The following is a 24,815-nucleotide window of genomic DNA, read 5'->3' as shown; positions in this document are numbered from 1 at the left end:
CATCACTGAATGTAAGTGAGAAAGATGGGAACTTGCATCTATCTAGAGTCTGTGAGTGGCATATAAGCAATTTAAGCAAACAAACCCCTCACAGTGCAATTTACACATGAATACATCCAAAGTTGAAGAAATAAGAAAGTTACTCCCAAATACCCAGGGGAAACACACTTCTTAAAAAGGAATGATTCACAAAACTTTGGTGCCTGATGAGAGCATTCCACTGCAAAGACTGCTCTTCTTGGATGATGAGAGAAGATCCCATCGTCTATGTGAATTGGCTACACACCTTATCTTAACCTTCCTGTGCACTTGAAATGCCCTAGATGTGGTTCTTTTGGCTTCATCCATAACAGTGAGTGCCACTAGTATTAGTTAAATGGTAATATCATGACATCCCTTTGGAAAGAACACATGGAATGGCAGAGGGAGAGAGTTAACATTGGCAAGAAAGGACCAGCAAGGTTAGGAGCCAGTGAACCCTGTGGCTTGGAAAGGAATTAGTTGGATGGATTTAACTGTTTGTGTACCAAAAGGCTGACGTGCATGAAGGCCAGTGATTTAGAGAAGCACCCTCCAAGTTTACTAATAATAGCATTATCAGGAAGCTTGGAACGGGGTTCAGGCTTGAGCAGCCATGCTGTTCTGGATCAGCAGGCCCCATGCAAGGCCAGTGAGATGGTGATAGGTGACTGAGACGAGGCATAGTCGCAGGGCAGGACAGGGGCAGTAGGTGGCAGTAGCAGAAGGGCAAAGGTTCAGGGAAGATGGTGGGACTCCAGCTTACCCCAAGCAGTCCCCTCACACCTATCCAATATTGCACCACGTGTTTCAAACAGCTGCAAGGACACAATAATAGGATTGGGAAATAGGAACAGAAGAGAAACAGCAGCAACAAGACAAAAGTAAAACACAAAGGAAAGTCTAAACAACAGCAATACACCTATCTACCCATCCCTGAATAGGAAGCTGGTGAGACCTGATCTCTTCTCATTATCCTTTCATTGGATGAAATAGAGATCTGTCTGAAGACTGGCCATTTAGTCCTTAGGAGCTGGCATGATGGGAGCTGCTGCCCTCTCTGATTACTGCCTAATATTCATACCATTCCAGTTTCTAATATTCATATCTTTAGAACGAATGGATGGCTCAAGACTTCAGCTTACCATGAACCAGCCAGGTCCCCCCCCAAATATAATAAAATAGAGACAAAAACTCCTTACAGAGGTTTAGAAATTATTTATATCTCCCATCTTTTTGCCAATTCCCTTGGCTTGTCAGCTGGAAGTATTTGGGCCTAAAAAGCCTACATCTACCCCCACCCCACACCCACCGCCAAGAGGAGAAACTGCAGCCCAATTGAAAAGAAACTAGTGCTCATCCAAGCATGAGACATGAAAATAGTGGATCCGTTCTGTTTATAATTCTATCTGAAACATGCATGTTTAAGAAGGAGTCCAGCTCCTGAAAAACCTGTGAGGTTGCAGAAAACTGTTCTAAATAGGATGTTTTCTATTAAGCATTTCAGTTTATAGTACAAGCCAAGCCAAGTAATCTCTTCTAATGAAAGGAGTGGTGTTCACCCTGCTGTTAAAACAGCTGGATTATTTACTATTTACAAAACATACTAAAGAGAGAGATTGGCGCTTATGAATCAATGGCTCTGGGGTGGAGTGGAGAAGAAGAATGTGGTCAAATAGGCAACTTGCCTTCTGCCACCAAAGCACTTCTGGGTCAAATTGTCAACGTTTAGCAGCCTAAACTTGTATGTTTGAAGCATGATGTCACTGTTTAACTCACCCCAAACCACATTAAACCCTGGCCATGTTCCTTGAGATCTTAGAAGGTAGAAAAAAAATATTAAAAACAGAGAAGCTCAGAGCCAACCCTGGAACAGGACTTACTCTGCTTAGCACAGCTATGCCCAAGAGAAATTTGCACCATAGGTGAATGCAACATGGCACATCCAGGGGTGTACTATTATCATAATGCCTACAGTAAAACCTGTAGGAATACATGCTACTATGCAGCAATTTGCTGAAGACAGCGGTGCATGCTGGAGTATATATCATCTCTGGGGAAAGCAAGAATCAGTGGCACTTGCCTTTGGGTCTGGAAATACCCTAAGATGTCCCTCGAGGTCATCATCAAAAAGCAGCTCCCTAGGTCAGGGTGCCAGAAAGTATCCCTCTTTCCCTCATCACAGTGATAGATTCCTGACACTTTGCCGTTTGTTCTGCATACAATACTTGCTTCAGACTTTCTGATTGAGTAGTATTTTGTAAAACATGCCTACCTATAGGAATAGACTTCTTTCTTTCCTTTAGTTCATTTAAACTAAAACAAGGTTAAGTAAAATGAGCCTTCTCGATTTTGAAATCAAGGCTGTGGGAAAACCAGACCAATAAAGGAGAGCAGCCCAGCAAAACGCAACCTCTGTCTTCCCAGTGATTACAGTGGCCCATATAGACTTCCGCTTCACTTGGGCTGCTCCCATCTTTGTACTCCTTTTGCAGTGCCCATTGCTAGCTCTGCCTTCTGTACGCAAAAGGAAGAAAAACCAGAACCTGCACAAGCTCTGCTAGTGACCCCAGCTATTTCCCAAACCACAAGCCGATGTCCCACTTCCACTCTCTGGTTACCTGTGGACATGCTCTCTCCGGGAGAGATGTCGTCTAGGAGGGTGTGCTCTGTGGATTGTGGACTCGAGCCAGATGCACTGGATGTGGGAGGCTGTGGAGGTGGCAGTGTAGGCCTCTGTCGTGGCTTGGGGGCGGGCCGAGATTTGGTTAAAGTGCTTGTTAGGGAAGGAGGAGAAGACAGGGAAGGAGCTGCCACTGGGGAAAGAGGGCCTGAACTCAAGGAGTAGCCTGGTGGGTAACTCAGTCCATAGGGCGATGGAGTGCTGGGTGGAGTGGGAGAAAGGCTGGCCGGAGATGGCTGCCCCATCGATGGATCAGACATACCACCAGACTGGCCATAAGGACCCTTGGCAGGGAGTGGGGTCAGCTTCTTTGAAACTGTAGATAATGAGAGAAAGAGAGAGAGAAAGACGGAGAGAAATGAGGATCACTGTTCATTGGAACTCAGCTGAGCTTCTTACTATCGGTTTCTGAATACAGCGGACAAGTCCTAATCATAGTTAGCAGATGAATTTGAAACAAGACTAATGTAAAATGGCCCTAATGGTTTATCCACGAAAAAATCCTGATGTTGATGGGCCAGTAGAACCACATATTTCAAAGGAGGTATCCTAGAATAGAATAGAGTTGGAAGGGACCTTGGAGGTCTTCTAGTCCAGCCCCCTGCTCAAGCAGGAGAACCTATACCATTTCAGACAAGTGACTGTCTAGTCTCTTCTTAAAAACCTCCAGTGATGGAGCGCCCATGATTTCTGAAGGCAAACTGTTTCACTGGTTAATTGTCCTGTTAGGAAGTTTCTCCTTAATTCCAGGTTGCTTCTCTCTTTGGTGAGTTTCCAACCATTGTTTCTTGCCCTGCCCTCTGGTGCTTTGGAGAATAGTTTGATGAGAATAGTTTCCTGGACCTAGGTTATTCTTTACAGCCTCCCTCCTAATCATGTAACCCCAAATTCTAGCTACTACATGCTTTGCAATTTGTTTGCTGCCTTCTTGTTTTAACCAGTTCCTTTGCTGGTATAGGGATTTTTGGAAATTTGATAATAACCAGAAAGCATGTTGAATATTATACATAAATGTAACTATGAATGCTAGTTAAAACTCTTTGTTATTAATTTCCATGGAATACATCGTTTCTTTGTTTGGGAAGAAGAATCCCCTCTTCACAATCTTCCACCTACTGGATGTTCAAGAGAACTAATTATTATTTTTAGTTACTATCAAAATATGAGTTAACCAAATTCCTGATCTTATTTCAACAACATGAGTTAAAAAAAGGATAAATCTAAAATGCTGATTTTTAAAGGACCTTTTAAAAAATGGAGCATTTTGCAAACTGTTTGATTATTCCCTTGCACTTGGCTTCTGCTCTGACCTATGCACCAGATACCTCGAAACTAATGAAGAGAAACAGAGACTGAAAAAAATAGGACTGAGGTCTTTTATACTTAAATCAAATTCTACTTCCAAGATCTCTTGAATTTAGTAGCCTCCATATGTGAGGGAAAATAGTACCCATAGTACCCATATGTGAGGGAGCATAGTACCCATATGGACAACTTGAAGCTTCCCAAATCCACCACTAAAATTGACACTAAAGGATTAATATTTGAGACAATTATATTAATACTATTTAATTCATTAAATTGCAAGGTAATCACATTTAATCAAATTTAGTTTTCACTCTACTCCCTTCCTATTTGGGACATGCATCTCTTGGCATATCACTCAAAGTTTATAGTTGGCCATACAGGAATTGGGCACCTGTCAAGAAGCACACAGATTAGTACTTGGCAGAGTAACAGTGAAGCTCTTGAAAAAGTATGTCAGATATTGGTGGATAATGGAGCATACTTTTGCTTTTAGTAGTTCTTTATCTTCCAGATAAATTTGATCTCAAATATAAAATGCATACCTTTCCTCAGTGTGTGTGGGCTTTGTTCTGTGGATAGCTGCAGTGTAGGACCTGGAGGCTGTTGTGCAGTCCCACCACCTGGTGTTGTGTGGCTGCAAGCCGGGCTCCCTTTCTGCCCAGACACTAGAGAGAGTTCCTTAGTTTTCAGAGTGCTAAAAACAAAATAAAAGATGAAGAAGTAGTAAATTATGAGTCTCTGTGCACACATCTCAGATCCCTTACTCCTCCTGGCAGAGTCCCAGGGTGCTCTCTGCTAAGATAATCCAGTGATATTTGCAAAGCAAAGCATATTTATGTCTTACTCCCAAACACATGCCTAAAGGACCAGACAATCTTCCACATCCACCTCCAAAGCAGTTTAAGCATGATGAGAGCATGAATGAAGCCACAGCCCTCTCAATCATTCTGTACACAGCAATGAGACAAAACAAAAATGGAGGGAAGCTATTTTGAGCTTATTTTGGCATTCAGTCTGTCCTTAAGATGGGGAGAGGAAGGAGTATTTTACCAATTAAAATATTTTTTCTATGTCTTGGACTTGGGAGCATATCCATCATCCAAATCTGTCCCTCATATAACACTCTTAATTCCTTCAACCGTAGGTGACATAAAAATGCCCATGAGCCACTCATTGGTCAGGCTAGCCAATGTGCCCCAATGTCCAAGGCATCAATAGTGAGCAACAATTTACCTCAGTGAGACTGAGGCTGAGGCTGGTAGACACAAAATCCAGTAACTGGAAACCTAGTGGAAGGACCTCCAAACTGCTTTTTGTTGCTTGGTGTGTCTCATATATGCCATATGGCAATGGGCAGGTTAATTCCAAATAATCTGTCGCTTTGGCACTGTTGCCTATGGCCCAGCTCACAATCGCATTGGATAAAGGATTTTGTCACACTCCAAAGAAAGAATGGGATTGCTATTGAGGTTTCTCTACAAATTCTTAGAAACTATTATTTTGGGAAGATGATGAGAATTCTCCCGGAAGATCTCTAGTCTCCTTGCAGAACTTTTCTCAGGTTCTATAGAGAAAGAAGACAAACCACTAAACCAGTTTTTTGAACTGTCATTTAGAGTTTGTATCAATGAGTGGTCTTTATCGTATATTGACCAAAGTAACTATATTGCTCTTGAACAGTGAGGAGACTGCCAGCATTCCAAAGAAACGCCTTTTCTGTTTTCTTCAGGACAGCTGGGGTTCTAAGCTCTGTTCTCAGGTCTCCCAAAGGGCTAGCAGGTGGTGGTCACCCTTCCAGAGTCCACCATGCCCTGTCAGTGTCAAATAAACAATTATTTACCTAGTTAGCCCGGCTCCTCTGTCTCTGGCACAGGTGCAGCTGACCCAGGGGGAAGAAACTGACATGCTGGAGCTATACGGAAGAGTGCCAGGAGGATTAGGTTTGGATAAGGTGAAAGCGGTTTTTGTGGTGACAAAGGAAAGGTTAGTCTCAGGACCATGCAGTTCTGTGAGGGAAATCTGCTTAGGGAGATGTAGGAAATTAATGTCAAATGGCTGAAAGGAGGGGGAAGAAAAACAGGAGGAAGAACAAGGGGGAGGAAGTGTTGGGTTGTTCCCTGCCCAATGGTATGGCGGCAAGGGAGGCTCAAGCCTAGTGCATGGACTGGTCCTGGGGGGGTAGGGGTAGAAGGAAGAGCAGTGGGGGTACAAGGGAGACTTGTCGTCTTCGGGGGATGGATAGATGTAACAGGAATCCGACCAATTAGACGACACACCATCCGTGCTGCAAAGGTCCAAAACAAAAAAACAAAAAACAAAAAGGAAAAAAAAAAGAGCAGAGAGCATTTGTACAAGGAAGCACTAAACTGGAGTTCCAATCACAGCCCCAAAGCATGAGGGTGGCAGAAAAGCAACCAAGAGTCAAGGGGGCTAGCAAAGTCCAGATGTTCCCCTGGTTTTTGCCTTTGCTTGCAAATGTTATGACATGCACTGGAAACCAAGAGGCGGCCAGCACAGTTTTCCCCCTTGCCACAAGTGATCCCAAGGCAGTACCTGTTTCTAAACAGTTGGGTAGAGCAAACACCCTAAGTTTGCAGATGCCCTGCATGGCTTTAATCTGTCAGAAGAAGGGAAGGGCAATTTGATTTGAGATACTTTTTAACTCTCTTTCCAGGACATAGTAATTCTTTTAGTATTAATATATTAGTTTCTGTAATGTATTTCTGTAATATATCAATGTCTTCGGAGCTGGGTGGTATATATGAAGAAAGAAAAAAGAAAAAAGAAAGAAAAGAAAGAAAGAGGGAAGGAGAGGGAGAGAGGGAGGGGGAGGAGGAAGGGGAGGAGGAGGGAGGGAGAGGAGGAAGGGGAGGGTGAGGGAGGGAGGGAGGGAGAGAGAGAGAGAGAGAGAGAGAGAATGCCTGCTGGAAGATCTATGTATTGACCATAAAATTACATTGCCTAATACTATTGTTTTGCAATAGTAGTGAAAGAACTACAAAATGTGTCTTCCTTAAGAAGAAAGAAAAACAAAATGATTTCTTTATGGAGCCTAATACACTAATATATACAAATGCCTGAACGTGTACTGCAAACAGAAAAAAAAAAAACACCCTAAAAGGCTTAAGTGGAAATTGGTGGTGATGGCATTTTATAAGGAATTGTCCTTTGTGTATAAGATGTGAAAGATCCATACTTTAACATACATCCCAGAAGGCTTTTTTTTTTCCTGGGGGAAATTCAAGGAAATGCACATCTGTCTCCAATTCAAATTTTATTTACTTGGAAACTGGCAGGTTGTGATTTGAACCAGCTGATTAAATTCCAACAGACAAATCAATCAAGGCATAAGAAAGTGGTGCAGAAGAATAAAATATGCTGTGAAATTATGACTGTGAAATTAAAACCAGAAATAGAATATTGGCAAAACAAACAAACTGAGGTCAGGAAAACTACGGAGGAAAACATAAAGACTTCAGCGGCCAGCATACTAAAATGCAAAGGTAAGCAAGTAGTAAGATTTACAAAATGTAGGTGAGGGAGACTTGACACTTTGCACCAGGGAAGCAAAGAAAGTGTGGAATGAATTATAATGAAGCTGCATGTCATTAAGTCAAAAGTTGGAACTGTGACCCCTCTAATTTCTTTCCCTGCAAGTCAGCAACAGTGCTGTTGAATGCAGACAGGAAAAGTCCTTTTCTTGATTTTAATCTCTTGAAGCTGTCTCCACTCATTCTAAGGGTACCAATTACAGCCAAAGATTATGCTGACACTAGCATTTCAGAGTTGGAAAATAAAGTGCCCACAAGGCAGCCCAGAGCAGTTTTAGTGGGAATTGCAATTATGAAGTCATGAGGTTTCTACAAATGCTCACACTTTGGAGGTACAAAACACTTGACCTGCCCAAGACCCACAAGAGCACCAAGAGTGCACCTACACACTTCTAAGTGGGATTTATTGGTGTGCCCACTATTTCCAGAAGAACCAAAAGGGAATCTACTATGACAGATTTTGTTATATGACCTATTGGGGCAGTGTTGTTTCATTACATTGGGTCAAAAGCCAGCAATACTGTATGCCTAAAAACTGGGTGGAGATCCCTTTGTCCCAATGGTCTCTCAGGAGGAAGAGAACTGTTCCTCCCTGTCTTGGTTAGCATGATAACTGTGGGCCTTTTTGTCTATTTTTTTTTTTTTTGCCAGTTAAAGAGTTCCTAACTATCAAAAAGAATAAGCAAAGGGAACTGACCATAACTAATATGAGATAAACTGGAGATATTAATCCAAGTTGGAAAACATTTATTTTCATGCATTAAAACAAATATGCTGTGGGATATAAATCATGCCTAATGAATAACAGAATAACAGGATGAGTTGGAAGGGACCTTGGAGATCTTCTAGTCCAGGGGTATCCAATACCTGAGCTGCGGTCCCCTACCGGACCATGGCCCGTTTAGAACTGGGCTGCAGAAGTGGTGGGGGAGCATGTGTATGCACGCAGCTCCATTTCCTGCATGTAGTGGATGGACAAGCATGCACGTTCAGCTCCATTTGTGCAAGCAGCAGGTGCATATGCATGCCACTTGTGCAAATGGAGCTGTGCGCATGCATGCTCACCCACTGTTCACACAGAATCATCCCTTGTCCCTCCCTGCCAGTCCACAAAGCTGGAAAGGTTGGAGACCGCTGTTCTAGTTTAACCTCTTCTCAAGCAGGAAATCCTATACCATTTCAGACAAGTGGTTGTCCAATCTCTTCCTAAAAATCTCCAGTGTTGGAGCATTCACCACTTCTAGAGGCAGGTTGTTCCACTGGTTAATTGTTCTAACTGTCAGGAAGTTTCTCCTTAGTTCTAGGTTGCTTCTCTCCTTGATTAGTTTCCATCCATTGCTTCTTGTCCTGCCTTTGGGTGCTTTGGAAAATAGCTTGACTCCCTCTTCTTTGTGGCAACCCTTTAGATATTGGAACACTGCAATCATGTCACCCCCTAGTCCTTCTTTTCATTAGACTAGACATACTCAATTCCTGTATCCATTCTTTGTATGCTAATCATCTTTGTTGCTCTTTTCTGCACTCTTTCAAGAGTCTCAACATCCTTTTTTATATTGTGGCAACAAAAACTGGATGCAATATTCTAAGTGTGGTCTTATCAAGGCATTATAAAGTGCTATTAACACTTCATGTGATCTTGATTCTATCCCTCTTTTAATGCAGCCTAGGACTGAACAACTGGTTAATTTTCTTCAGACATTAAAATTGGTATATTGAATCTGTTATTAGTAAAAAGGCCAAAGTAAGTCGCAGATGCTGTAAGAGCAAACGAGTGATGGGGAACAGGATAGCACATGGCCATGAGAATTTAATCAGATTGGGCAAAGGGACTAAAGTGTTAGAAATGATGCCTTATTAAAAAGAACAAGCCTTGCAAAAATGCAACTGCAAACTGAGGGCAACTGGGAAAAAAATTAAACAGAAAATGGACATCAAATGGAATGATAAAGGTGTCCCCTTTCCCCTATATGCCGAAATTTTACTTATCAAGTTCAATTCAAATTTCATGCAAGATTCTTCCTGTGATTTGAGGCTGCCTGTTTCAGTGTTTCATCACTATTTTTTCTAAAGGTAGCCTGTGTTCTTCCCAATGTGCTCCCCACTCATGTTTCTAATGTCCACAGTGACATGCAGGACATTAAAGTTTAATTCCACACTTTCAGGTAAGGAACTAATCTGTTGCAGAAATGTAGTCCAGAATCACATGCATGATTCTGACAGAAAATTCTACTCTCTCAATATATCGCAATGGCAAATATAACATGTTCCACGTGACATTCTTGCTACAAAACTGATCCTTATACCACAAGTACTTTAACCTACTGATTTAACATCCAGAGATAGAATTAAAAAAAAGAAAGGAAGTGGAGGATAGCATTAAAATGGCATTTCATCTGGTTTACTTTTGCTCTGCTGTCCTGCACTGAAAAGAGTACATTGAAGTTCACAGAAAGTCTTTGAATTGTTCAAGGGTAACAGAGGACCTAAATATTATTTGATCAAGGGAATAACATGATGGAATCCCAAAGGATTAGTAGTAAAGCATAAAAAAAGGAATAGGGCACTATTATATGATATTAATGTACTAACCAATAGGTTATTCCTTCTTCCCCAGAAGAAGGAAATAATAGGGTCTGTCGATTCCCTGTAATTGCCCATAAATTTGAGAGAGAAAGTATAGATTGGTGCCAATTGCCCTTGCCATTTAGTCTCTTTGGAGAATTAAGTTTTTTTGCTCTCATGCCACAAAAGTATTGTTACTTTGTGCCTGAATTCTCTCTCTCTCTCTCTTTCCTCCCCTCACCCCCATCTGCTCACATACAAAGTGAAAGCTGAAGCATAACAAAAGAATATCAATGCAGGCACGGGAGTGGCAGATGTGTTCATGGACCACAGAACGCAGTGGTAGCAATCGGTGTTGCTTCCAGTACTTACCTTGCTCGCTCAACCCCTGGTGGGAACCCGAAGCTAGTTGGAGTAAGGGAGGGAGTAGCTGAAATGTCAAGAGATTGCTCAGGAATTGGTGACTGAGGAGTAGCAGCAAGTTCACAAGGCGGAGCAGGGGGCTGCATGGCAGGAGGGGTGGAGGATGCCTTACGAACTATGGAGGGGCCTCTGCGAGCCACCCAAGAGGTGTCCATCACCCGGACGCCCATGCTAGTGGGGGGGAACACAGAGATACACCCTTACCATCTTGAAAGCAGTAAAGTATAAAACACATATACGCATGCGTGCGCGCGCGCACACACACACACACACACACACACACACACACACTCTGCAGTAGAAAGAAGAGGAACCCATCTGGGTGCATCTAGGTCTGTAATCCTGAACAGACTCCCTTTCCCCTGCGGTGCTGTATATAGACAGGATGAGTGGAAAACATGGAATGCAGACATCATTTAGCCAGGGAGAAACCCATTGCTTTGAAATTCCACTAAATGGTCCTTCTGTGTTAAAGAAAACATTAAAAAGACATGCCTTTCTATGAAACTCCCTTCCGAGGCCTCAAAACGTCCTGGTTTTGGCTATCCCCAATCTCTTGATTAGAGAGAAAGGGGCAGTTTGGCCATGTACTGTAAATAAATATTCTTTAATCCAAGAAACGTTATGCCACTTTTTTTTTTGCTTTTTGTTTCCCGGGGCATTGTTTGGTTAGGTTAAAAATGCAGGGGAACCCTTGAAATCACTTGCAAGAGAAACTTCAAAAGCAATGATCTTTTAAGGATAACAAGGTTTTACAGCTAGAGAGGGTTTTCCAGAGTAACAGCAAGGAGCCTGTGAATGAAGAGAAGCCGCAACCCTGAGAATAAAATTCTGACCCCCAAAAAGTAAATTTAGGGGAAACAGTTTTATTTTTATAATAGGCAGCTAGTACAGCTGCCTGTACATTCCAAAGAGGAAGGAAGATATCTTTTGCAGTGGAAATTAATGGCATTGCAGGAAAGTGTGAAGGGCCAAGGCTCAGTGACTGGAACACATGCTCTGCAGGCGTGAAGGCCCTGGATTCGGTCGCCATCGCCACTTTACATATCCTAGGCAGCAGGAATGTGAAAGCTCTCTATTTATGACCTTATGGAGCCTTTGCCTCCACATGAAGTAGCTCTGTATGTCCAAACACTTGCTCCATTCCGACTGCAGGGAAAGAGAAGCTGGCTTTTGTGCTGCCTTGCCATGACTCTCAGTCAGGCAAAAAAGGGCTTTGCCTGCCAAGGCCCTGGGTGCTCTGAACAGGCTGGGTTTAAATACTGGGGGGGGGGGGGGAAGGAACGGTCCAAGAGCTACCCAGAAAATACTGTACCTTTGGATTTTCCTAAGGCTGCATGGACAGAAACACACAGACATTAGTGTAACATAAACTAAGGCCCAAATGGCTCTCCTCCTGCACCAGTGTGTGCTATTTATTGGGGGGAAGAGGGGAGGGGGAGCCAGTGAGGGTAAGAGGACAACTTGAGAAAAGCCCAGTAATCAAGTCCCTCCAGTTGCAGGGTATTACTACAGAGGAAGCAGGGTGTTTAATGGAAAGAAGAACAAGAGAAAATGGAAGGATTCTGGGAAAACCATGAGCCCTCCTCCCCCACCAGTTCCCCATCAGAATGTTAAAAGATGATCTGGAAAGGCAGAAAGAAGCAGATTGCAAGGATCGTATCCTTGCTGCTCCGGGTCTTATGAGGATAGGCAACGAGAAGAACTACAGAATGGATGAATACATAAATGAAATGGGAATGTATCACAATTCTTATATGGTTCCTCTCTCTGGATCAAGGGAGTTGGATTTTGTTCTTGGCAGGACAATACTGGGAACTGAAAGCTATCAGCGCACATGGAAAGCTTTAAGAATCAGCCTATCGTCTCTCCCAGGCTAATTTGTACTCTCTTTATTTCTTCTTGTTTGGGCTCCTCCCATCCCCCTTGGTGCATCTGGGAAATGCTTTGAACATAATTTCTCCCATACTTCTCCCATATGGTTAGAATATAGTTCTGTGACAAGGAAGTCTGTCATGACAAACATAAAAACATATATTTATATTTCTGCCCATGCCTGACTAGTTTTATGTACTGAAACCTTGGCTTAATAAATAACAACAACCAAGAACTAGAAGCAGAATAAGAACAATATATGACGATCCTCAACTGTTTAATGCAAATTTCACAGATGCCCCCAATACAATCTTACAAGACTCTGAGGTTTGTCTGATTGTCACAAATTTTGACCTGCAGCATCTGCATGTAGCCTGGCATGGAGAGGCGAGAGCACAGAGTGCCATGTCCTTCAAAGGATATCTATTCTTCCTAACTTTGTCTCTGGTTCTTAAAGGATTTCCCTCAGATTTGTGACTTTTCATTAAAAAGTCTCTGCTTTAGGGAATCTATATCAGGAAACAGAAACCTATTCACTTTTCATAAAAGTTTGATGTTTCTTTTAGCCGCTGCAGGCCAAAGAACGTGTCCAAGACTTGGGGTAGATTAGTTTGTGGATGATAAACTGACCTGGACATTTTTGGCTAATGATGGGAAGAGCTCATATGTGGGACATTAGCTATCCATGCTTGCTACTTTACTATTTTATTATTCAATGTGTAATTGGTAACATGCAGATAACAAATTCATCTCTTGATGATTCCTCAAAATCAGCTTAAGTCACAGAAGATGTTATTAAGGCTCAGGTCTAGCTCTCAAATGGCAAGATGTGGAAGGCTGCTCACAGAGTCACTCCTGAGCATCCTGTCTGACAATGTTTCTCATGGTAATGAGAGCTAATACATAACTAGTGCGCTGGTGGCACAAATCTGGCAGTGAATGTGATCCTATCTAGGTGAAGGACATAGCTGCTATTAAGTGTAAGAGGTTATGGCAGTGAAGAGGGTTAATGTTGGGTTTACTTTCCACAATCTCAGTGAATCACTTAACAGGATTCCTGGGTAGTTAGTAGGCTGCTCAAGAAACATTGTGCTGAATGGCCTACTTAGTGACTTGGCAAAGCATTTTGAGGGCTAAGCAACAGATTTACTTCAAATTAGAGAGTCTAGTTTCTCCAAACAGAGGTCTTTCTGGAGATCCACAGAGTTAGGAGATCAATTTCAATTACCTACAGGATTTCTTCCTGCTATCAGATTGAGCTCAGCCTGTTAGATTATATAGGAAGGGGCTCTTTGTTATTCCATATTTTAGAGATATCAGTGGGATGGTAGTTTTAGAAAATTATTTTAAAAATTCAAAACTTTTTCAAAGAGCTTTTAGGTTAAGATCACCTTTGCCTGTGTTTTTTGTTACTTTGGTATGGTATGATATGATATGACTACTTTATTCAAGCTGAGCTCTACTCTTGTAGTAGGATTAAAGTGGCTTGTCATTACCTCCTTCTGATATTTTTTTTTTAAATTTCTCAGCCTTGCCTATAGTCTTGGCATTTGCTGGATGTCACTTAATGCAGTTGTTAACTATCAGTAGTAGCAGTAACAGTAGCAGCAAAGGCCACTGCTTAGCTTCTGAGTCCAGACAAAGTCATTCAGGTGCTGCCACCTTCTAAGGCAACAAATAAGGGTAATAATTTGTTTTGTTTTAAGAGTAAAAGCCGGGCACCTATCTCCTAGAATGTGGAAATGTCTGCCAGTATGTGTTGATAAGACAGGTGACAAATGCATGTCATTATTAGACAATGAAGGTTCAACAACATCCATAGGTTAAACTGGATAGCTGCTGCACAGGGAAGCTAGAAAACCTTTCCACTCCTGCTAACAAGCCTGAATAGCATAAGTCAGCAGAACTGCCCCCCTCCCCCCAGCACTATGGTGGGTTCACATGCCAAGCTAAAACATGATTAAAGCATGATTAAAACATGATAAGTAAGTTTATGCTATCATGAACTGGCAGAACCAAATCATAGTATAATCTCTGAACCCAGGGCACAGAAGCTCAGGCCAAAGACATCTATTCTTGCATTTCTTATGCCAGTAGGAAACACATGATAAAAATTAAGTCTCCTGGGCTAAATTGTCACACTGCAAGGGGATGGTGAAAACAGGATCTTATAAGTATCACGATGACTAGGCTTATTTCTTCATCAATGCCTGTACTAGTTTTTTACTCCTAATTAATCTTGATGGTAACAGCAGAAAGGGAGTTGATGATGATAGACTGTCAATAATGGAAATCTCCTAGCACAACTTCCCTTAATCCTCTGCTAGATTAGAGATAAAAGATAAGATTGTGATTAGATACATAATTAATTTAGTTCATAGTTCACAGATAGCACAACTTTCCTCTGGAAAAGTTGGCTAACTCAGGATGACTTTCTGATATGTCAGAATAAGCAAAGCTGGCACATAATCCTTGGCCTCATAGATCACTGCCCTGGCTTCTGCCAACTTCAGAAACTAACCTTTCTCACCTAACTTGTCCAATAGAACAAATACCATTAGCAGAGGACTACTCAGGCAGTTAGGCAGACAGGCAGGCAGGAAAAATAGCATATTTCTTTTCAACAGGCCATAAGTCTCATGCCTGGGGATGGGAGAGGCACTTAAGAGCAGGGTGAGATGTTATGACAAGGTGATGAGGCATCTATACTCCTTAAAACATAGCCATTGTTTCAACTAGGAAATAGGACTCTGAGCCAACATAGCCAACACTTCTAGCTTGCATCCCAGATTGTCCCCATACTCTTTTCACAACAAAGCAAAAGAGCCCCTACCCATCCTTCTTGTAGAACTCAAGCATCATGTTGTCCGTGGCCACACTGAGTGGTCGTCGGGTCTGATCTGAGTGCTTGTGGTCGGCGTGGTCCATATCAGGTGATGGCATAGAATTGTAGTTTGCATTGTGGTTCACATGCACAGGGCTTCCATAGTTCCCAGTCAAGTTGAATTCAATGTCTAATTTGGAGAGACAGCAAAATAGTCATGCACTGCATAAGTTGCAAACAAAGGCCTACCATGGACTAGCTTCCATCTCAGAGAAGAACCTCATCCCAGTAGGAAAGAGTCTCACACACACACACATACACACACTACCACAAACTAGGCAAACTAGCAAATTCTTATTTCTTATGGGACTTATCAGGTGAAAGTATTTTTCAAAAAATAAATATAAAGGCATAAAACCACATTATCTTGGATCTCCAGCAGCTGGTATCACAATTCTTATTTTCAAATTACAGCCTTAGACACTGTGGCCTGACTAATTGTTAGAGAGGTACTAGTCAAGTAGGGAAGAACAGTAGGTAGTAATTGAGAAAGAACTGCACAAGCAACAGAACTAATATCTAACTTGCACTACTAGCTCTGGTTTGACTCTGCTTATAGAGGTATCCAAAAAGAGTAGATGGAAGAAAAGTGTCCTACCTCCAGGAAAGAACCAATCAGCATGCTGGATAAGGGGTTCAATAATTGCAACTATCTGTAGAGAGACTGTTGCCATCATCTCTGTGATGTTTCTGAAATGAATGAAGAGATCCACAAAGACAAAGTCATGAGAACAGTGATTCTTTTGAGCATCTGGAAAAACCTGAAGATCTCTTGTTTCTAATTTCAAATTAGCCTGCTTTGTATCCTGCTTCTACAGAACTCCTTGCCTTGTGCCATGTTCCATTTTCTAAAAACACTTTTAGGCATATGAAACCATTAAGATACAGCATCTGATCAAAGTATTCCTATTAAAATCAATATCGGCAAAGGACAGCAAATAAAATATTGTCCCAGAGTTCACATGCTTAGGTTATAATACATAGCATTTTAAAACAGCAAAGCCATAGTTTCAACCTCTTACCCTTCTGTCTGAGGCCAGAGGAGATTTGGCCCCAGCACAATGGCTATGTTGCTTGGTGTCATTTTGTTTGCATCTTGGTACTCAGTTAAGTTTGCAAGGAATTTGATCAGGTACCTGCAATGAGATGAAATCAAGTGAAAATTAAGTGAAAAAACATACAGGTGCTGGAGTACAAACCATGAGCTCAGTCTGGTTAATTTTATTTGCTAAAATGCCATCAACCAAATGCTTTAGCATGAGATAAAAAAGAGTAGATAACTCAAATAGTGCATTCACTTTCAAAAAAGGAGCCAAGATATTCCTCTATATCAGGGTTCTCAACCTTGGCAACTTTAAGACTTGTGGACTTCAACTCCCAGAATTCCTCAGCCAGCTTTGCAAGATGAGCAACTGGCGCAGCAGTTAGAGTGCAGTACTGCAGGCCACTTTAGCTGACTATGTTCAGCAGGTCAGCGGTTCAAATCTCACCGGCTCAAGGTTGACTCAGCCTTCCATCCTTCCGAGGTAGGTAAAATGAGGACCCAGATTGTTGGGGGCAATGTAAATATATATATACATTGCTTACTGGTGTACACCGCTTAGAGAGTGCTTGCACTTAAAGCGGTATATAAGTCTCAAAAATAAATAAATAAAATAAAATAAATAAACTGTCACTCTCCTGAACCGAGAACCATCTAAAAGCTGAAATGATGAAAGTCTGACATGGGTCTGGACCTGCCATCCTTAGGAAAAGTGAAATTCCTAGAAATTTATGTATTTATCCATCAATATCCATCAGTAGCCCATTTGGATTTAAAGTAACATTGATCCAAACTGTTAGTGTTCTGGACTAGATCCGAATTTCAACACTTGGCAATTACCCTGGATGGGCACTTGGGAATACCCATTATGGCTCTACGGAAAGCTAATAGAATCTGTTCATATGTTGTAAAATGTAAAGGTGGACCAAATAGTGGCATTCCCCTGGGTTTTCAGAGCAGCATGGATAATTTGAGCCTTTTACTTTTCTATTGCTGTGGAGAACAACTCCCAGAACTAATATTAACTTGTTGGATTGTATACTTAACTTATTAAGTATCTATTTGTGTCTTCATTTATTGTGGGAAAACAGTTCAATGTTCCACCACCCTCAGTTTATGACCAGATGTTCACTTTTGCAAAAGGATGTCAAAGTTTTCAATTATTGCTGCATCATCTACATAATTGAATTTTTCTTTCTGCTAATTTTAGGGCATGGATGTTGAGGGAGGGATAGAATTTACTGGAGTGTAACCCCATCTTCTCACATTGCTTATGTATTAAAAGGAGGAGGCATCTATCAAGTTACTCAAAACTGCCCTTGTGTGCTTCTTGAGATTGAGTCAAATGCTGTTTGAATGTAAACAAACATTGCTTATAACTTTGAATGTGATTATTGGATGTACTTTTCAGCAAGGAATTATAATCCCAGGCAGTGATCAAATTGTTGATCTATCCACCTGGAAGCCTGCTTGTTTGGGATCAATAATGTCCTTCTCAATAACTCACAATTACATATATAGGTATTATATCAGTTTTCCGCCTTCACAATGTTTCTTATTGTGGTGGGATTAAATACAAGATGAACTCTACAAATTTCTTCAAATTGCAGCAGAACAAATTGGTTGCTGACCATTGATCTACCAGGAGGAAATAGATACTTCTATTATTCTTCTATCTTGTGTCTTCTCGAAAAAAAGAGAACTCAAATCAAAAGGTGGCCCAGATATAAACTGCTAACTTAATGCAGATGGCTCCTATGTTTATCCCCACATTTGGATAAAAAGCTTAACATTTTCTGATAGTGTGCAAGTTGTTCCAATTAAATAGCCCTACCCAAGAGCTATTTAATTAAAATGAGGATCTAGATCAGTGGTTCTCAACCTGTGGGTCGGGACCCCATTTGGGGTCGAACGACCATTTCACGGGGGTCGCCAAACAAGGCTGTCCGCCATTTTTTCCCCTTTTCTTTAGCCACGCCCCTGGCACCCAGTGATGTATAAGTGGTTGGGGGTCACCACAACATGGGGAACTGTATTATGGAGTCGCGGCATTAGAAAGGTTGAGAACCACTGATCTAGATGGTATCTCAAGGGAAGGATCATGCTAATAAGTGAAGAATGGATTGTGTTTCTACTAGGAGTGTATTATTTTGAGATGCTAGAGCAATTTCGTAAACTGAAGTTTACCTTTCCTCCTTAGTGCTGGGACTAGGGCTTTCTTGAAGGGTAGGCCATGAAGACAATTCTTTCTCCAGGGACTCCATGGTGATGGCCTCTGGCGGCAGGGTGATTCTCCTACAACTAGGTTAATATTAGAGCACCTCCTGCTATTGAGTGGGAGCATCTCACATATTAAAAATATTCTTGATGGTGGTTCAGGTACCGAGACTGGCTCATTTAGCCCAGGGAAAATATCCCCCTCATGTAAAAGTAAAATGATGTTTAATGAATTAGCAGCTGAAAATGCTGTTTGTAACCTTGATATAATGTCCTCAAGATCTTCTACTATATGTCCCTGCTCTTCCTAGAAAAGCAATTTGGGGTATTGGAGGGGCTCACTTTTTTTCTTGCAGTCTTGGGGAGTCATCTGAAGGTTTGTTATGTAGGGCAGTGTTACCATATGAGGGCCTTATCTTTCTCTCTGGCTTCTGGTTGGCATTCTTCCCAAAGCTTAGCAAAGGATATGCACAACTATCTTGAAATACTCTTGTGGCAACTTATCAAAGTTCTCACTAAACTTTAAAAACATCCACCATAGCCTATTTTGTGTTTCACTGATTATTAATGTGAATCATGGCAACATACAGCATTATTATTTTTAACTGTTTATTTTTAGCTGTTTTAACTGTTTCACCTTCATGTATGTTTCACTTTGTCCTTTGGTGCTAAAGTCTGTATTCTGCCTCTTTGCTGCATAGAGAGGAGATGTAGTATGGATAGGCCTTGCTTAATGACCATACTTATGACTTGGTTCCGGAATTCCAAGAGTAGCACTTCCCCATGGTCACATGGACCGCATTTCGGGTGATTGGCAGCTGGCTCTTTATGGCTGGTTGCAGCATTCTGTGACTTATGATTTATGATGCCTTTTTTTCCCCAGAAACTGGCTTTTTTGCCCTATTTCTGGTAAAAAGTGCCCATAGAAATGTACTGACTTGCTTAACAATTATGATATTCACTTAACAACTGCCGCAAAAAAGTTCATAAAATTGGGTTGGTCATGAGGGTAACTCAATTTACAACCATCAGGACAGAAATTCCAGGCTCTGTTACCGTGAGGCGAGGACTACCTGTCCTGGTATCTATATGAGGACTTCCTTTCGTATTACCATCCACGTTAGCTGTTTTGTCAACTGCTGCAGAGTTTGAAGTTTTTTTTTTCTATTAAAGATTTTAATTCATCTAACTTTCTCTTGGCATCAGATGGCAGTTTGAAAATAGATATAATTGTGTGGGCAGTAAGCAAACAGTTGTTTGAAACCAGGGACAAATCTGCACTACTTCCTAGCAGGTTGTCGGTTGCGTCAGTTATTTCACACTCAGATCCAGATTCTTCTCCTTCACTTCTCTCTACCATAGTTACGTCATTGGATGTAATGGGTTGAGAGAATAATGTTGGGAGATAGGAGGAACAGCCGCAGCCTAGAAAGTGGTCTGATATGAGAGAGTCCAAAGAAGGAATGAAGGTGGTGAAAGCAGAAGGGAGCCTCCCTAGTTACTTGGAAAGTAAAGGCAAGGGAGAGGGAAAGTGCTTTTAGAGTTACATGATACAGTTTATGTAACTTTACAGTAAAGGTAATAGTATTCATGATTTTGCTGTCCTGTCTGGACTATTTTGAAGGGCTGAGGCTGAATGAAAGTAACTTATCAGTTTACCAATCTAATAAGATATAACTTTTATTAACTATGGGTACAAGGGACAAAGGGGATTCTATATTCAAAAATTCAGTGGCTTGTGAGTTGTTTTTTCAAGTGTTATGTTTCTCCTGCAATTTCTATAGTTGGCCTTTGTAATACTGTTGTTCTTATGCTTGTCAATTACTTTGTTCCTGATTTTGCTTCTTATATCATTTAGACTCAATATTGAGTTTTGAAGTTTAGGTACCTCCAATCCACAGTATGTTAACTGAGTAAATAAAATGAAGATGAAAAAATAAAATAAATATAAAATAAAATTGAATAACTGATTATATCAATTATTGGAAATTGGGAAGTCATGAAGGGTTTACCTAGTATTCTGCTTAATAAGATATTCGTCTTCTGTTTGAAGAAAAAATGAATGATGCTTCTTATCCTCTGGGAACCATCATAGAAATAGGGATATCTTCTTTCAAAAATAAAAGCTAGTATTGGAATTGATGAAATTGATGAAATAATAGCATCTTGGTATATTGGTCCATTACCTTTTGAAAAAAAATGGTTGAATCTCAAAATCAAGAGAATGTGCAGCCTAACCATTCATTGTATAATTGGAGACATTTTGAAGGAGAGCTAGAGAAATGGTCTCCAACCTGAGTAATGTTGAAGGAGATTTTAAACTGAAAATATATAATGATCAAATTCAGAGAGACAAACACAATGGGATGGTTGAAGTGGATTCCAAGGTTTAGTGATATTGGACAAAATCTGAGTCCTCCAGAAAATCTGGATTTATTTGATTAAGAGAACAAATGCAATATTAGGTCAAGGGCTATATTAGGCTGGAAATTTGCTTCAAAGAAGCATTTTGGAAGAGTGAAGAGTCTTAAGGATGTTTGCAAATGATGTCTGTTACATGATTACCTAAATACATGATTAATTGGCAGAATGTGAGAAGAGGATGGAGTAGAAAACAATGCATATAATTGTCCTTGACTATATCTTGAATCGTTCATGGGAGACTTCCTCAATGTGACTATTGAGCTGAACATCCTGGTGGCCTTAGAAAATTTAACTGAATCCATTGTCCATTCAATCAACTGATCACTTGAAAAGATGAAGGAACCACCATGAAAAATATATGGTGTGGTGGAAAAAACTATAATACTTTTGGAGTTTGCTGGTCTTAATGTGACTCATAAAAAAAAAAAGAATTGTGTGCGCGTCCATTTAGTAAAAACACTGTGTTGCTTACAGGTGTCTAGTGAATAAGTTTAGGTGATCAAAAATACACTTAATGCATGCCTAAGAAGGAAAGTTTGCTGGCATTTGCAGAACAGTCTCTTATAGCCATATGGCCGAACATCTGCAGAGCAAGAATGAGGTGTCCTGATGAACAGCTCTAAAGAATGTGAAAAGTTGAGATGATTAAAGAAACTAAGAAAAAAGAACACTGATAAAACAGAAGGATGATCAGTTCCAGGCTGGATGTGCTAATTGTGTGATAGCTGAAAACAAGACTGACGGATTCAGTGGAAGACACATGTGGGCAATAAGGTTCCTACCAAACCATTCTGCAAAATCTACAAGATTCAAAATGGGATTTGGCATAGGCATATAATCCTGGGTGTGAATCACAGATCACAATGAAGAAATCTAACAATGACAAATGAATACAGCTACTTGTGGGTGCCAATTGACATATAGATGTCATTTAGTACAAGGAATGATATGTTGTGCACCTTTAGTATTTGTGTACGATTCAAAAAGAATGCATTGACCATAATTTTTGCCACTTTCATGATGTCACTCCTCATGTTATGGAACACCTTGCCTTTCCAAAGGCTGTTAAAGTCACCTTGTTTCACCAAGCTTTTGGTAGGACCTGGGCTGCCACTAGAACTTTTCTTAGAATCCACTCTATGGTATTTGTTTAGTTTTTATGATTTCATATTATGAAGTGCTGAGCCCTTAAAAGTAGGGCAATATTTAAATACGCGTAGAAATAAACGTTAACCAAGCTGTTAAATCACAAGGCCTGTCAAACAAATGAATAGAATACAAGTGAAAAGAATACAGAAAAGAGACTTGAGACACAGCAACTTTCACAACCATTGCAAGCTTCTCTCTGAGAAGTTGAATAGGTTAAAAAGTTTAGTAGATATATTCGTATATTCTTGTATATTGGTTTTTGAGCAATGTTTGATTTCTTTTCTGGTCTGGAAAAAGTAATTCTGCTAAGATGCTAATAAAATGGGAAGTGTGTGGAATGAATGAATGAATAAATAAATAAATAAGGATAGCAGATATAATAAAGTTCTGCAAACTTCTGAATTGGTTATGTTGACCTCTTCAGTGTTCTTTCTTTGACTCTAGTCCAGTATCATATTGTAAAGGGATTGTCTTTTGGGGTATTTACCTCCATGACTAGTACAATCAACACAAAACCATATTCTTCAGATTGTATACACCTGCCTTAGATTATTGTAGCTGGCCTTAGGCAATTTCTCAAGGGCATTCCATAGTGCTTGCAATCTCTTGTCTTGGTCCTGAATGCTAAAAGAAAGAATAACTGAGATTAATTCAATAGCAAGCTAGTTGAGAGGGTAGCAAATAAATCTAATAAATAAAACTGCATAATAAATAGTAAAATAACAAACAAAATACATCAGAGTCATTCTGATAAAACAAAAAAAGTAGAATTTCAGGTTGTTTCCCCTTCATCTGTCTTTCACAATGATCAATAGAGTTTATTCCCAAATAAAACTCTGCAGGGTTGCCATTTTATTTATATTTTAATTTGACAGCAAGAGGCAAAATTTTGGAAAGCAGAGAAACCTGACTTTATGAAAAATTGTTTCAGGAACTCACTTAGAGGCTTGGATCCATTCTTCATAAAGTTCAAAGGTCATGAGTGGTTCTGGCAACTCTCGAAGATAGGACTTCAGTGCCCCTGTGAAGATACACAAAAACACAGAAAGAACTTTTTCTTGTTTCAAATGTCTTATCTTTTTCCTATCCTTCCTTTGGCCTTGTGCTATACTGGCAGACAAGAGTAAAATTTTATAAATTGCTCAGAGATCGATGTACTACGGAGTGGTATATAAATCTAAGTGCTGTTGCTATTTCCAGGCTTAAGAGCATACCATTAAATAAATAGAATTCAAAAGAGGGAAAATGTTTTAAAGTCTTTGAATCAATCACATCATTTTCAATAGAAATACATTTTTGGATGGATTATGAGAATAGATACAAGTAATCATCGACTTACAACCATTTGTTTAGTCACCATTACAATGCCACCGAAAGTGACTTACAACCAGTTCTTGCACTTATGACCATTGCAGCATTCCCAGTCACATGATCAAAGTTTGAGTGTTTGACAACCAGCACGAATTTACAATGGTTGCAGCATGTGATTCCATTTGTGATCTTCCCAGCCGGCTTCTGACAAGCAAAGTTAATGGGGAAGTTGGATTCGTTTGACTGGATGATTTACTTAACCATGCAGTGTTTTGCTTAACAACTATGCCAAAATACAGTTGTAAAATCAGCCACAACTCACTTACCAACCAACTTGCTTAGCAACCAACATTTTGATCTCAATTGTGGTTATTAAGTTGAGGACCACTGTAATATTCTGCTCTAATATTATAACTAGCAAATACTGACATACCCCACAAGAATGCAGGTATATAAAAAAATAAGAAGTTTGTTCTGTAACAATGGAATGTATGGGTAGATAGGACAGAGCAAGAGCTACCATAAAGTAAGTAGTTCAAAATCTGTCTTGGAATTGTTGAAATTAGCATACATTGAACAAGTCAGCCACTTCTCCGTATCATAAACTGGCCATCAGCATTTGTCCTTGGTTTGCATTTCCCACTGGAAGTGCCTTCCATGGTCCAAATTCTTGTCATTCATTATGAAGACCATCTGATAGGCTAAAGAGTGATACCCTACCTGCAATGGCATGGGGGTCTGCTGAATATTCCTGAACATCCACAACACAGCAGTCTAACGCTGCCTTAAGCTTCTTTAATTTGGAAGCAGAGGGGGCCACTCGGAACAGACCCTGCAAACCAAAGAGAAGCAAAATAAAATCTGATGAGGTGCCATGACATACACTTGGGGCCATATAGTACGGGTTCTTTGAAAACAAGAGAATGAATGCTTTCTCTAACCCCTACCCAGATGTTTTGTTTGTTTATGCAACTGATCTACCACTCAAAGCCCAGTGGATTCTAGGCGGCTTACAGAATCTCTAGCTATAAAATTGAACCTCAAAAAAAGCAAGCAAGCAATCTGTACAGACCTCCTCCTGCATGCCACATTCAAGAAGCATAGTGACACAGGCCTCAATAGGGAAGGCAATCTCCCGGTCACTGACAGCGAGATGTTCCTCTAAGGGCTTCCCAAAGGAGGGCTTTTCAATCCAAGCTTCTGTAAAAGGCAGTTCAAAAAAAAAAAAAAGATATAATCAAAACAGAACAGGTTGACTACACTTGAGCTACTCAAGTCACCCTTCCTTCCTCCGTAGCTCCTAACAGCGGCATACAGAAGGATGAGAAAATCCGTCACTATTCTTTGTGTTTCATTTATGTGGTAGAT

At 40.5% G+C, this 24,815-nt stretch overlaps 1 protein-coding gene across 9 annotated transcripts in view; it reads right to left on the bottom strand.

Annotated features, from left to right (window-relative positions):
• Positions 1-24,815, bottom strand: part of ARHGAP44 (Rho GTPase activating protein 44) — a 45,191-nt gene that overhangs the window by 4,137 nt on the left and 16,239 nt on the right. For 2 of the 9 annotated variants that reach the window (XM_039355078.1, XM_039355079.1), the window contains exons 9-20: positions 24,520-24,647; positions 24,168-24,279; positions 23,076-23,157; positions 22,680-22,760; positions 16,327-16,440; positions 15,903-15,994; positions 15,254-15,434; positions 11,861-11,878; positions 10,495-10,716; positions 5,850-6,293; positions 4,552-4,703; positions 2,640-3,017 (exon numbers count right to left, since the gene is read on the bottom strand). In XM_039355078.1, the coding sequence (XP_039211012.1) occupies positions 2,640-3,017; positions 4,552-4,703; positions 5,850-6,293; positions 10,495-10,716; positions 11,861-11,878; positions 15,254-15,434; positions 15,903-15,994; positions 16,327-16,440; positions 22,680-22,760; positions 23,076-23,157; positions 24,168-24,279; positions 24,520-24,647 (2,004 nt within the window). Of the gene's footprint in view, positions 1-784; positions 837-2,639; positions 3,018-4,551; positions 4,704-5,849; positions 6,294-10,494; positions 10,717-11,860; positions 11,879-15,253; positions 15,435-15,902; positions 15,995-16,326; positions 16,441-22,679; positions 22,761-23,075; positions 23,158-24,167; positions 24,280-24,519; positions 24,648-24,815 lie in introns of all 9 variants that reach the window. The other 7 variants (XM_039355076.1, XM_039355074.1, XM_039355080.1 and 4 more) reach the window with 7 other exon arrangements.

Source organism: Crotalus tigris, unplaced genomic scaffold (assembly GCF_016545835.1).
Source record: "Crotalus tigris isolate CLP2741 ecotype Arizona unplaced genomic scaffold, ASM1654583v1 scf7180000018599.1079084, whole genome shotgun sequence".
NCBI lineage: Eukaryota > Metazoa > Chordata > Lepidosauria > Squamata > Viperidae > Crotalus > Crotalus tigris.
The sequence above is the reverse complement of the archived record's forward strand: the minus strand, read 5'-3'. Positions and strand labels throughout refer to the sequence as shown.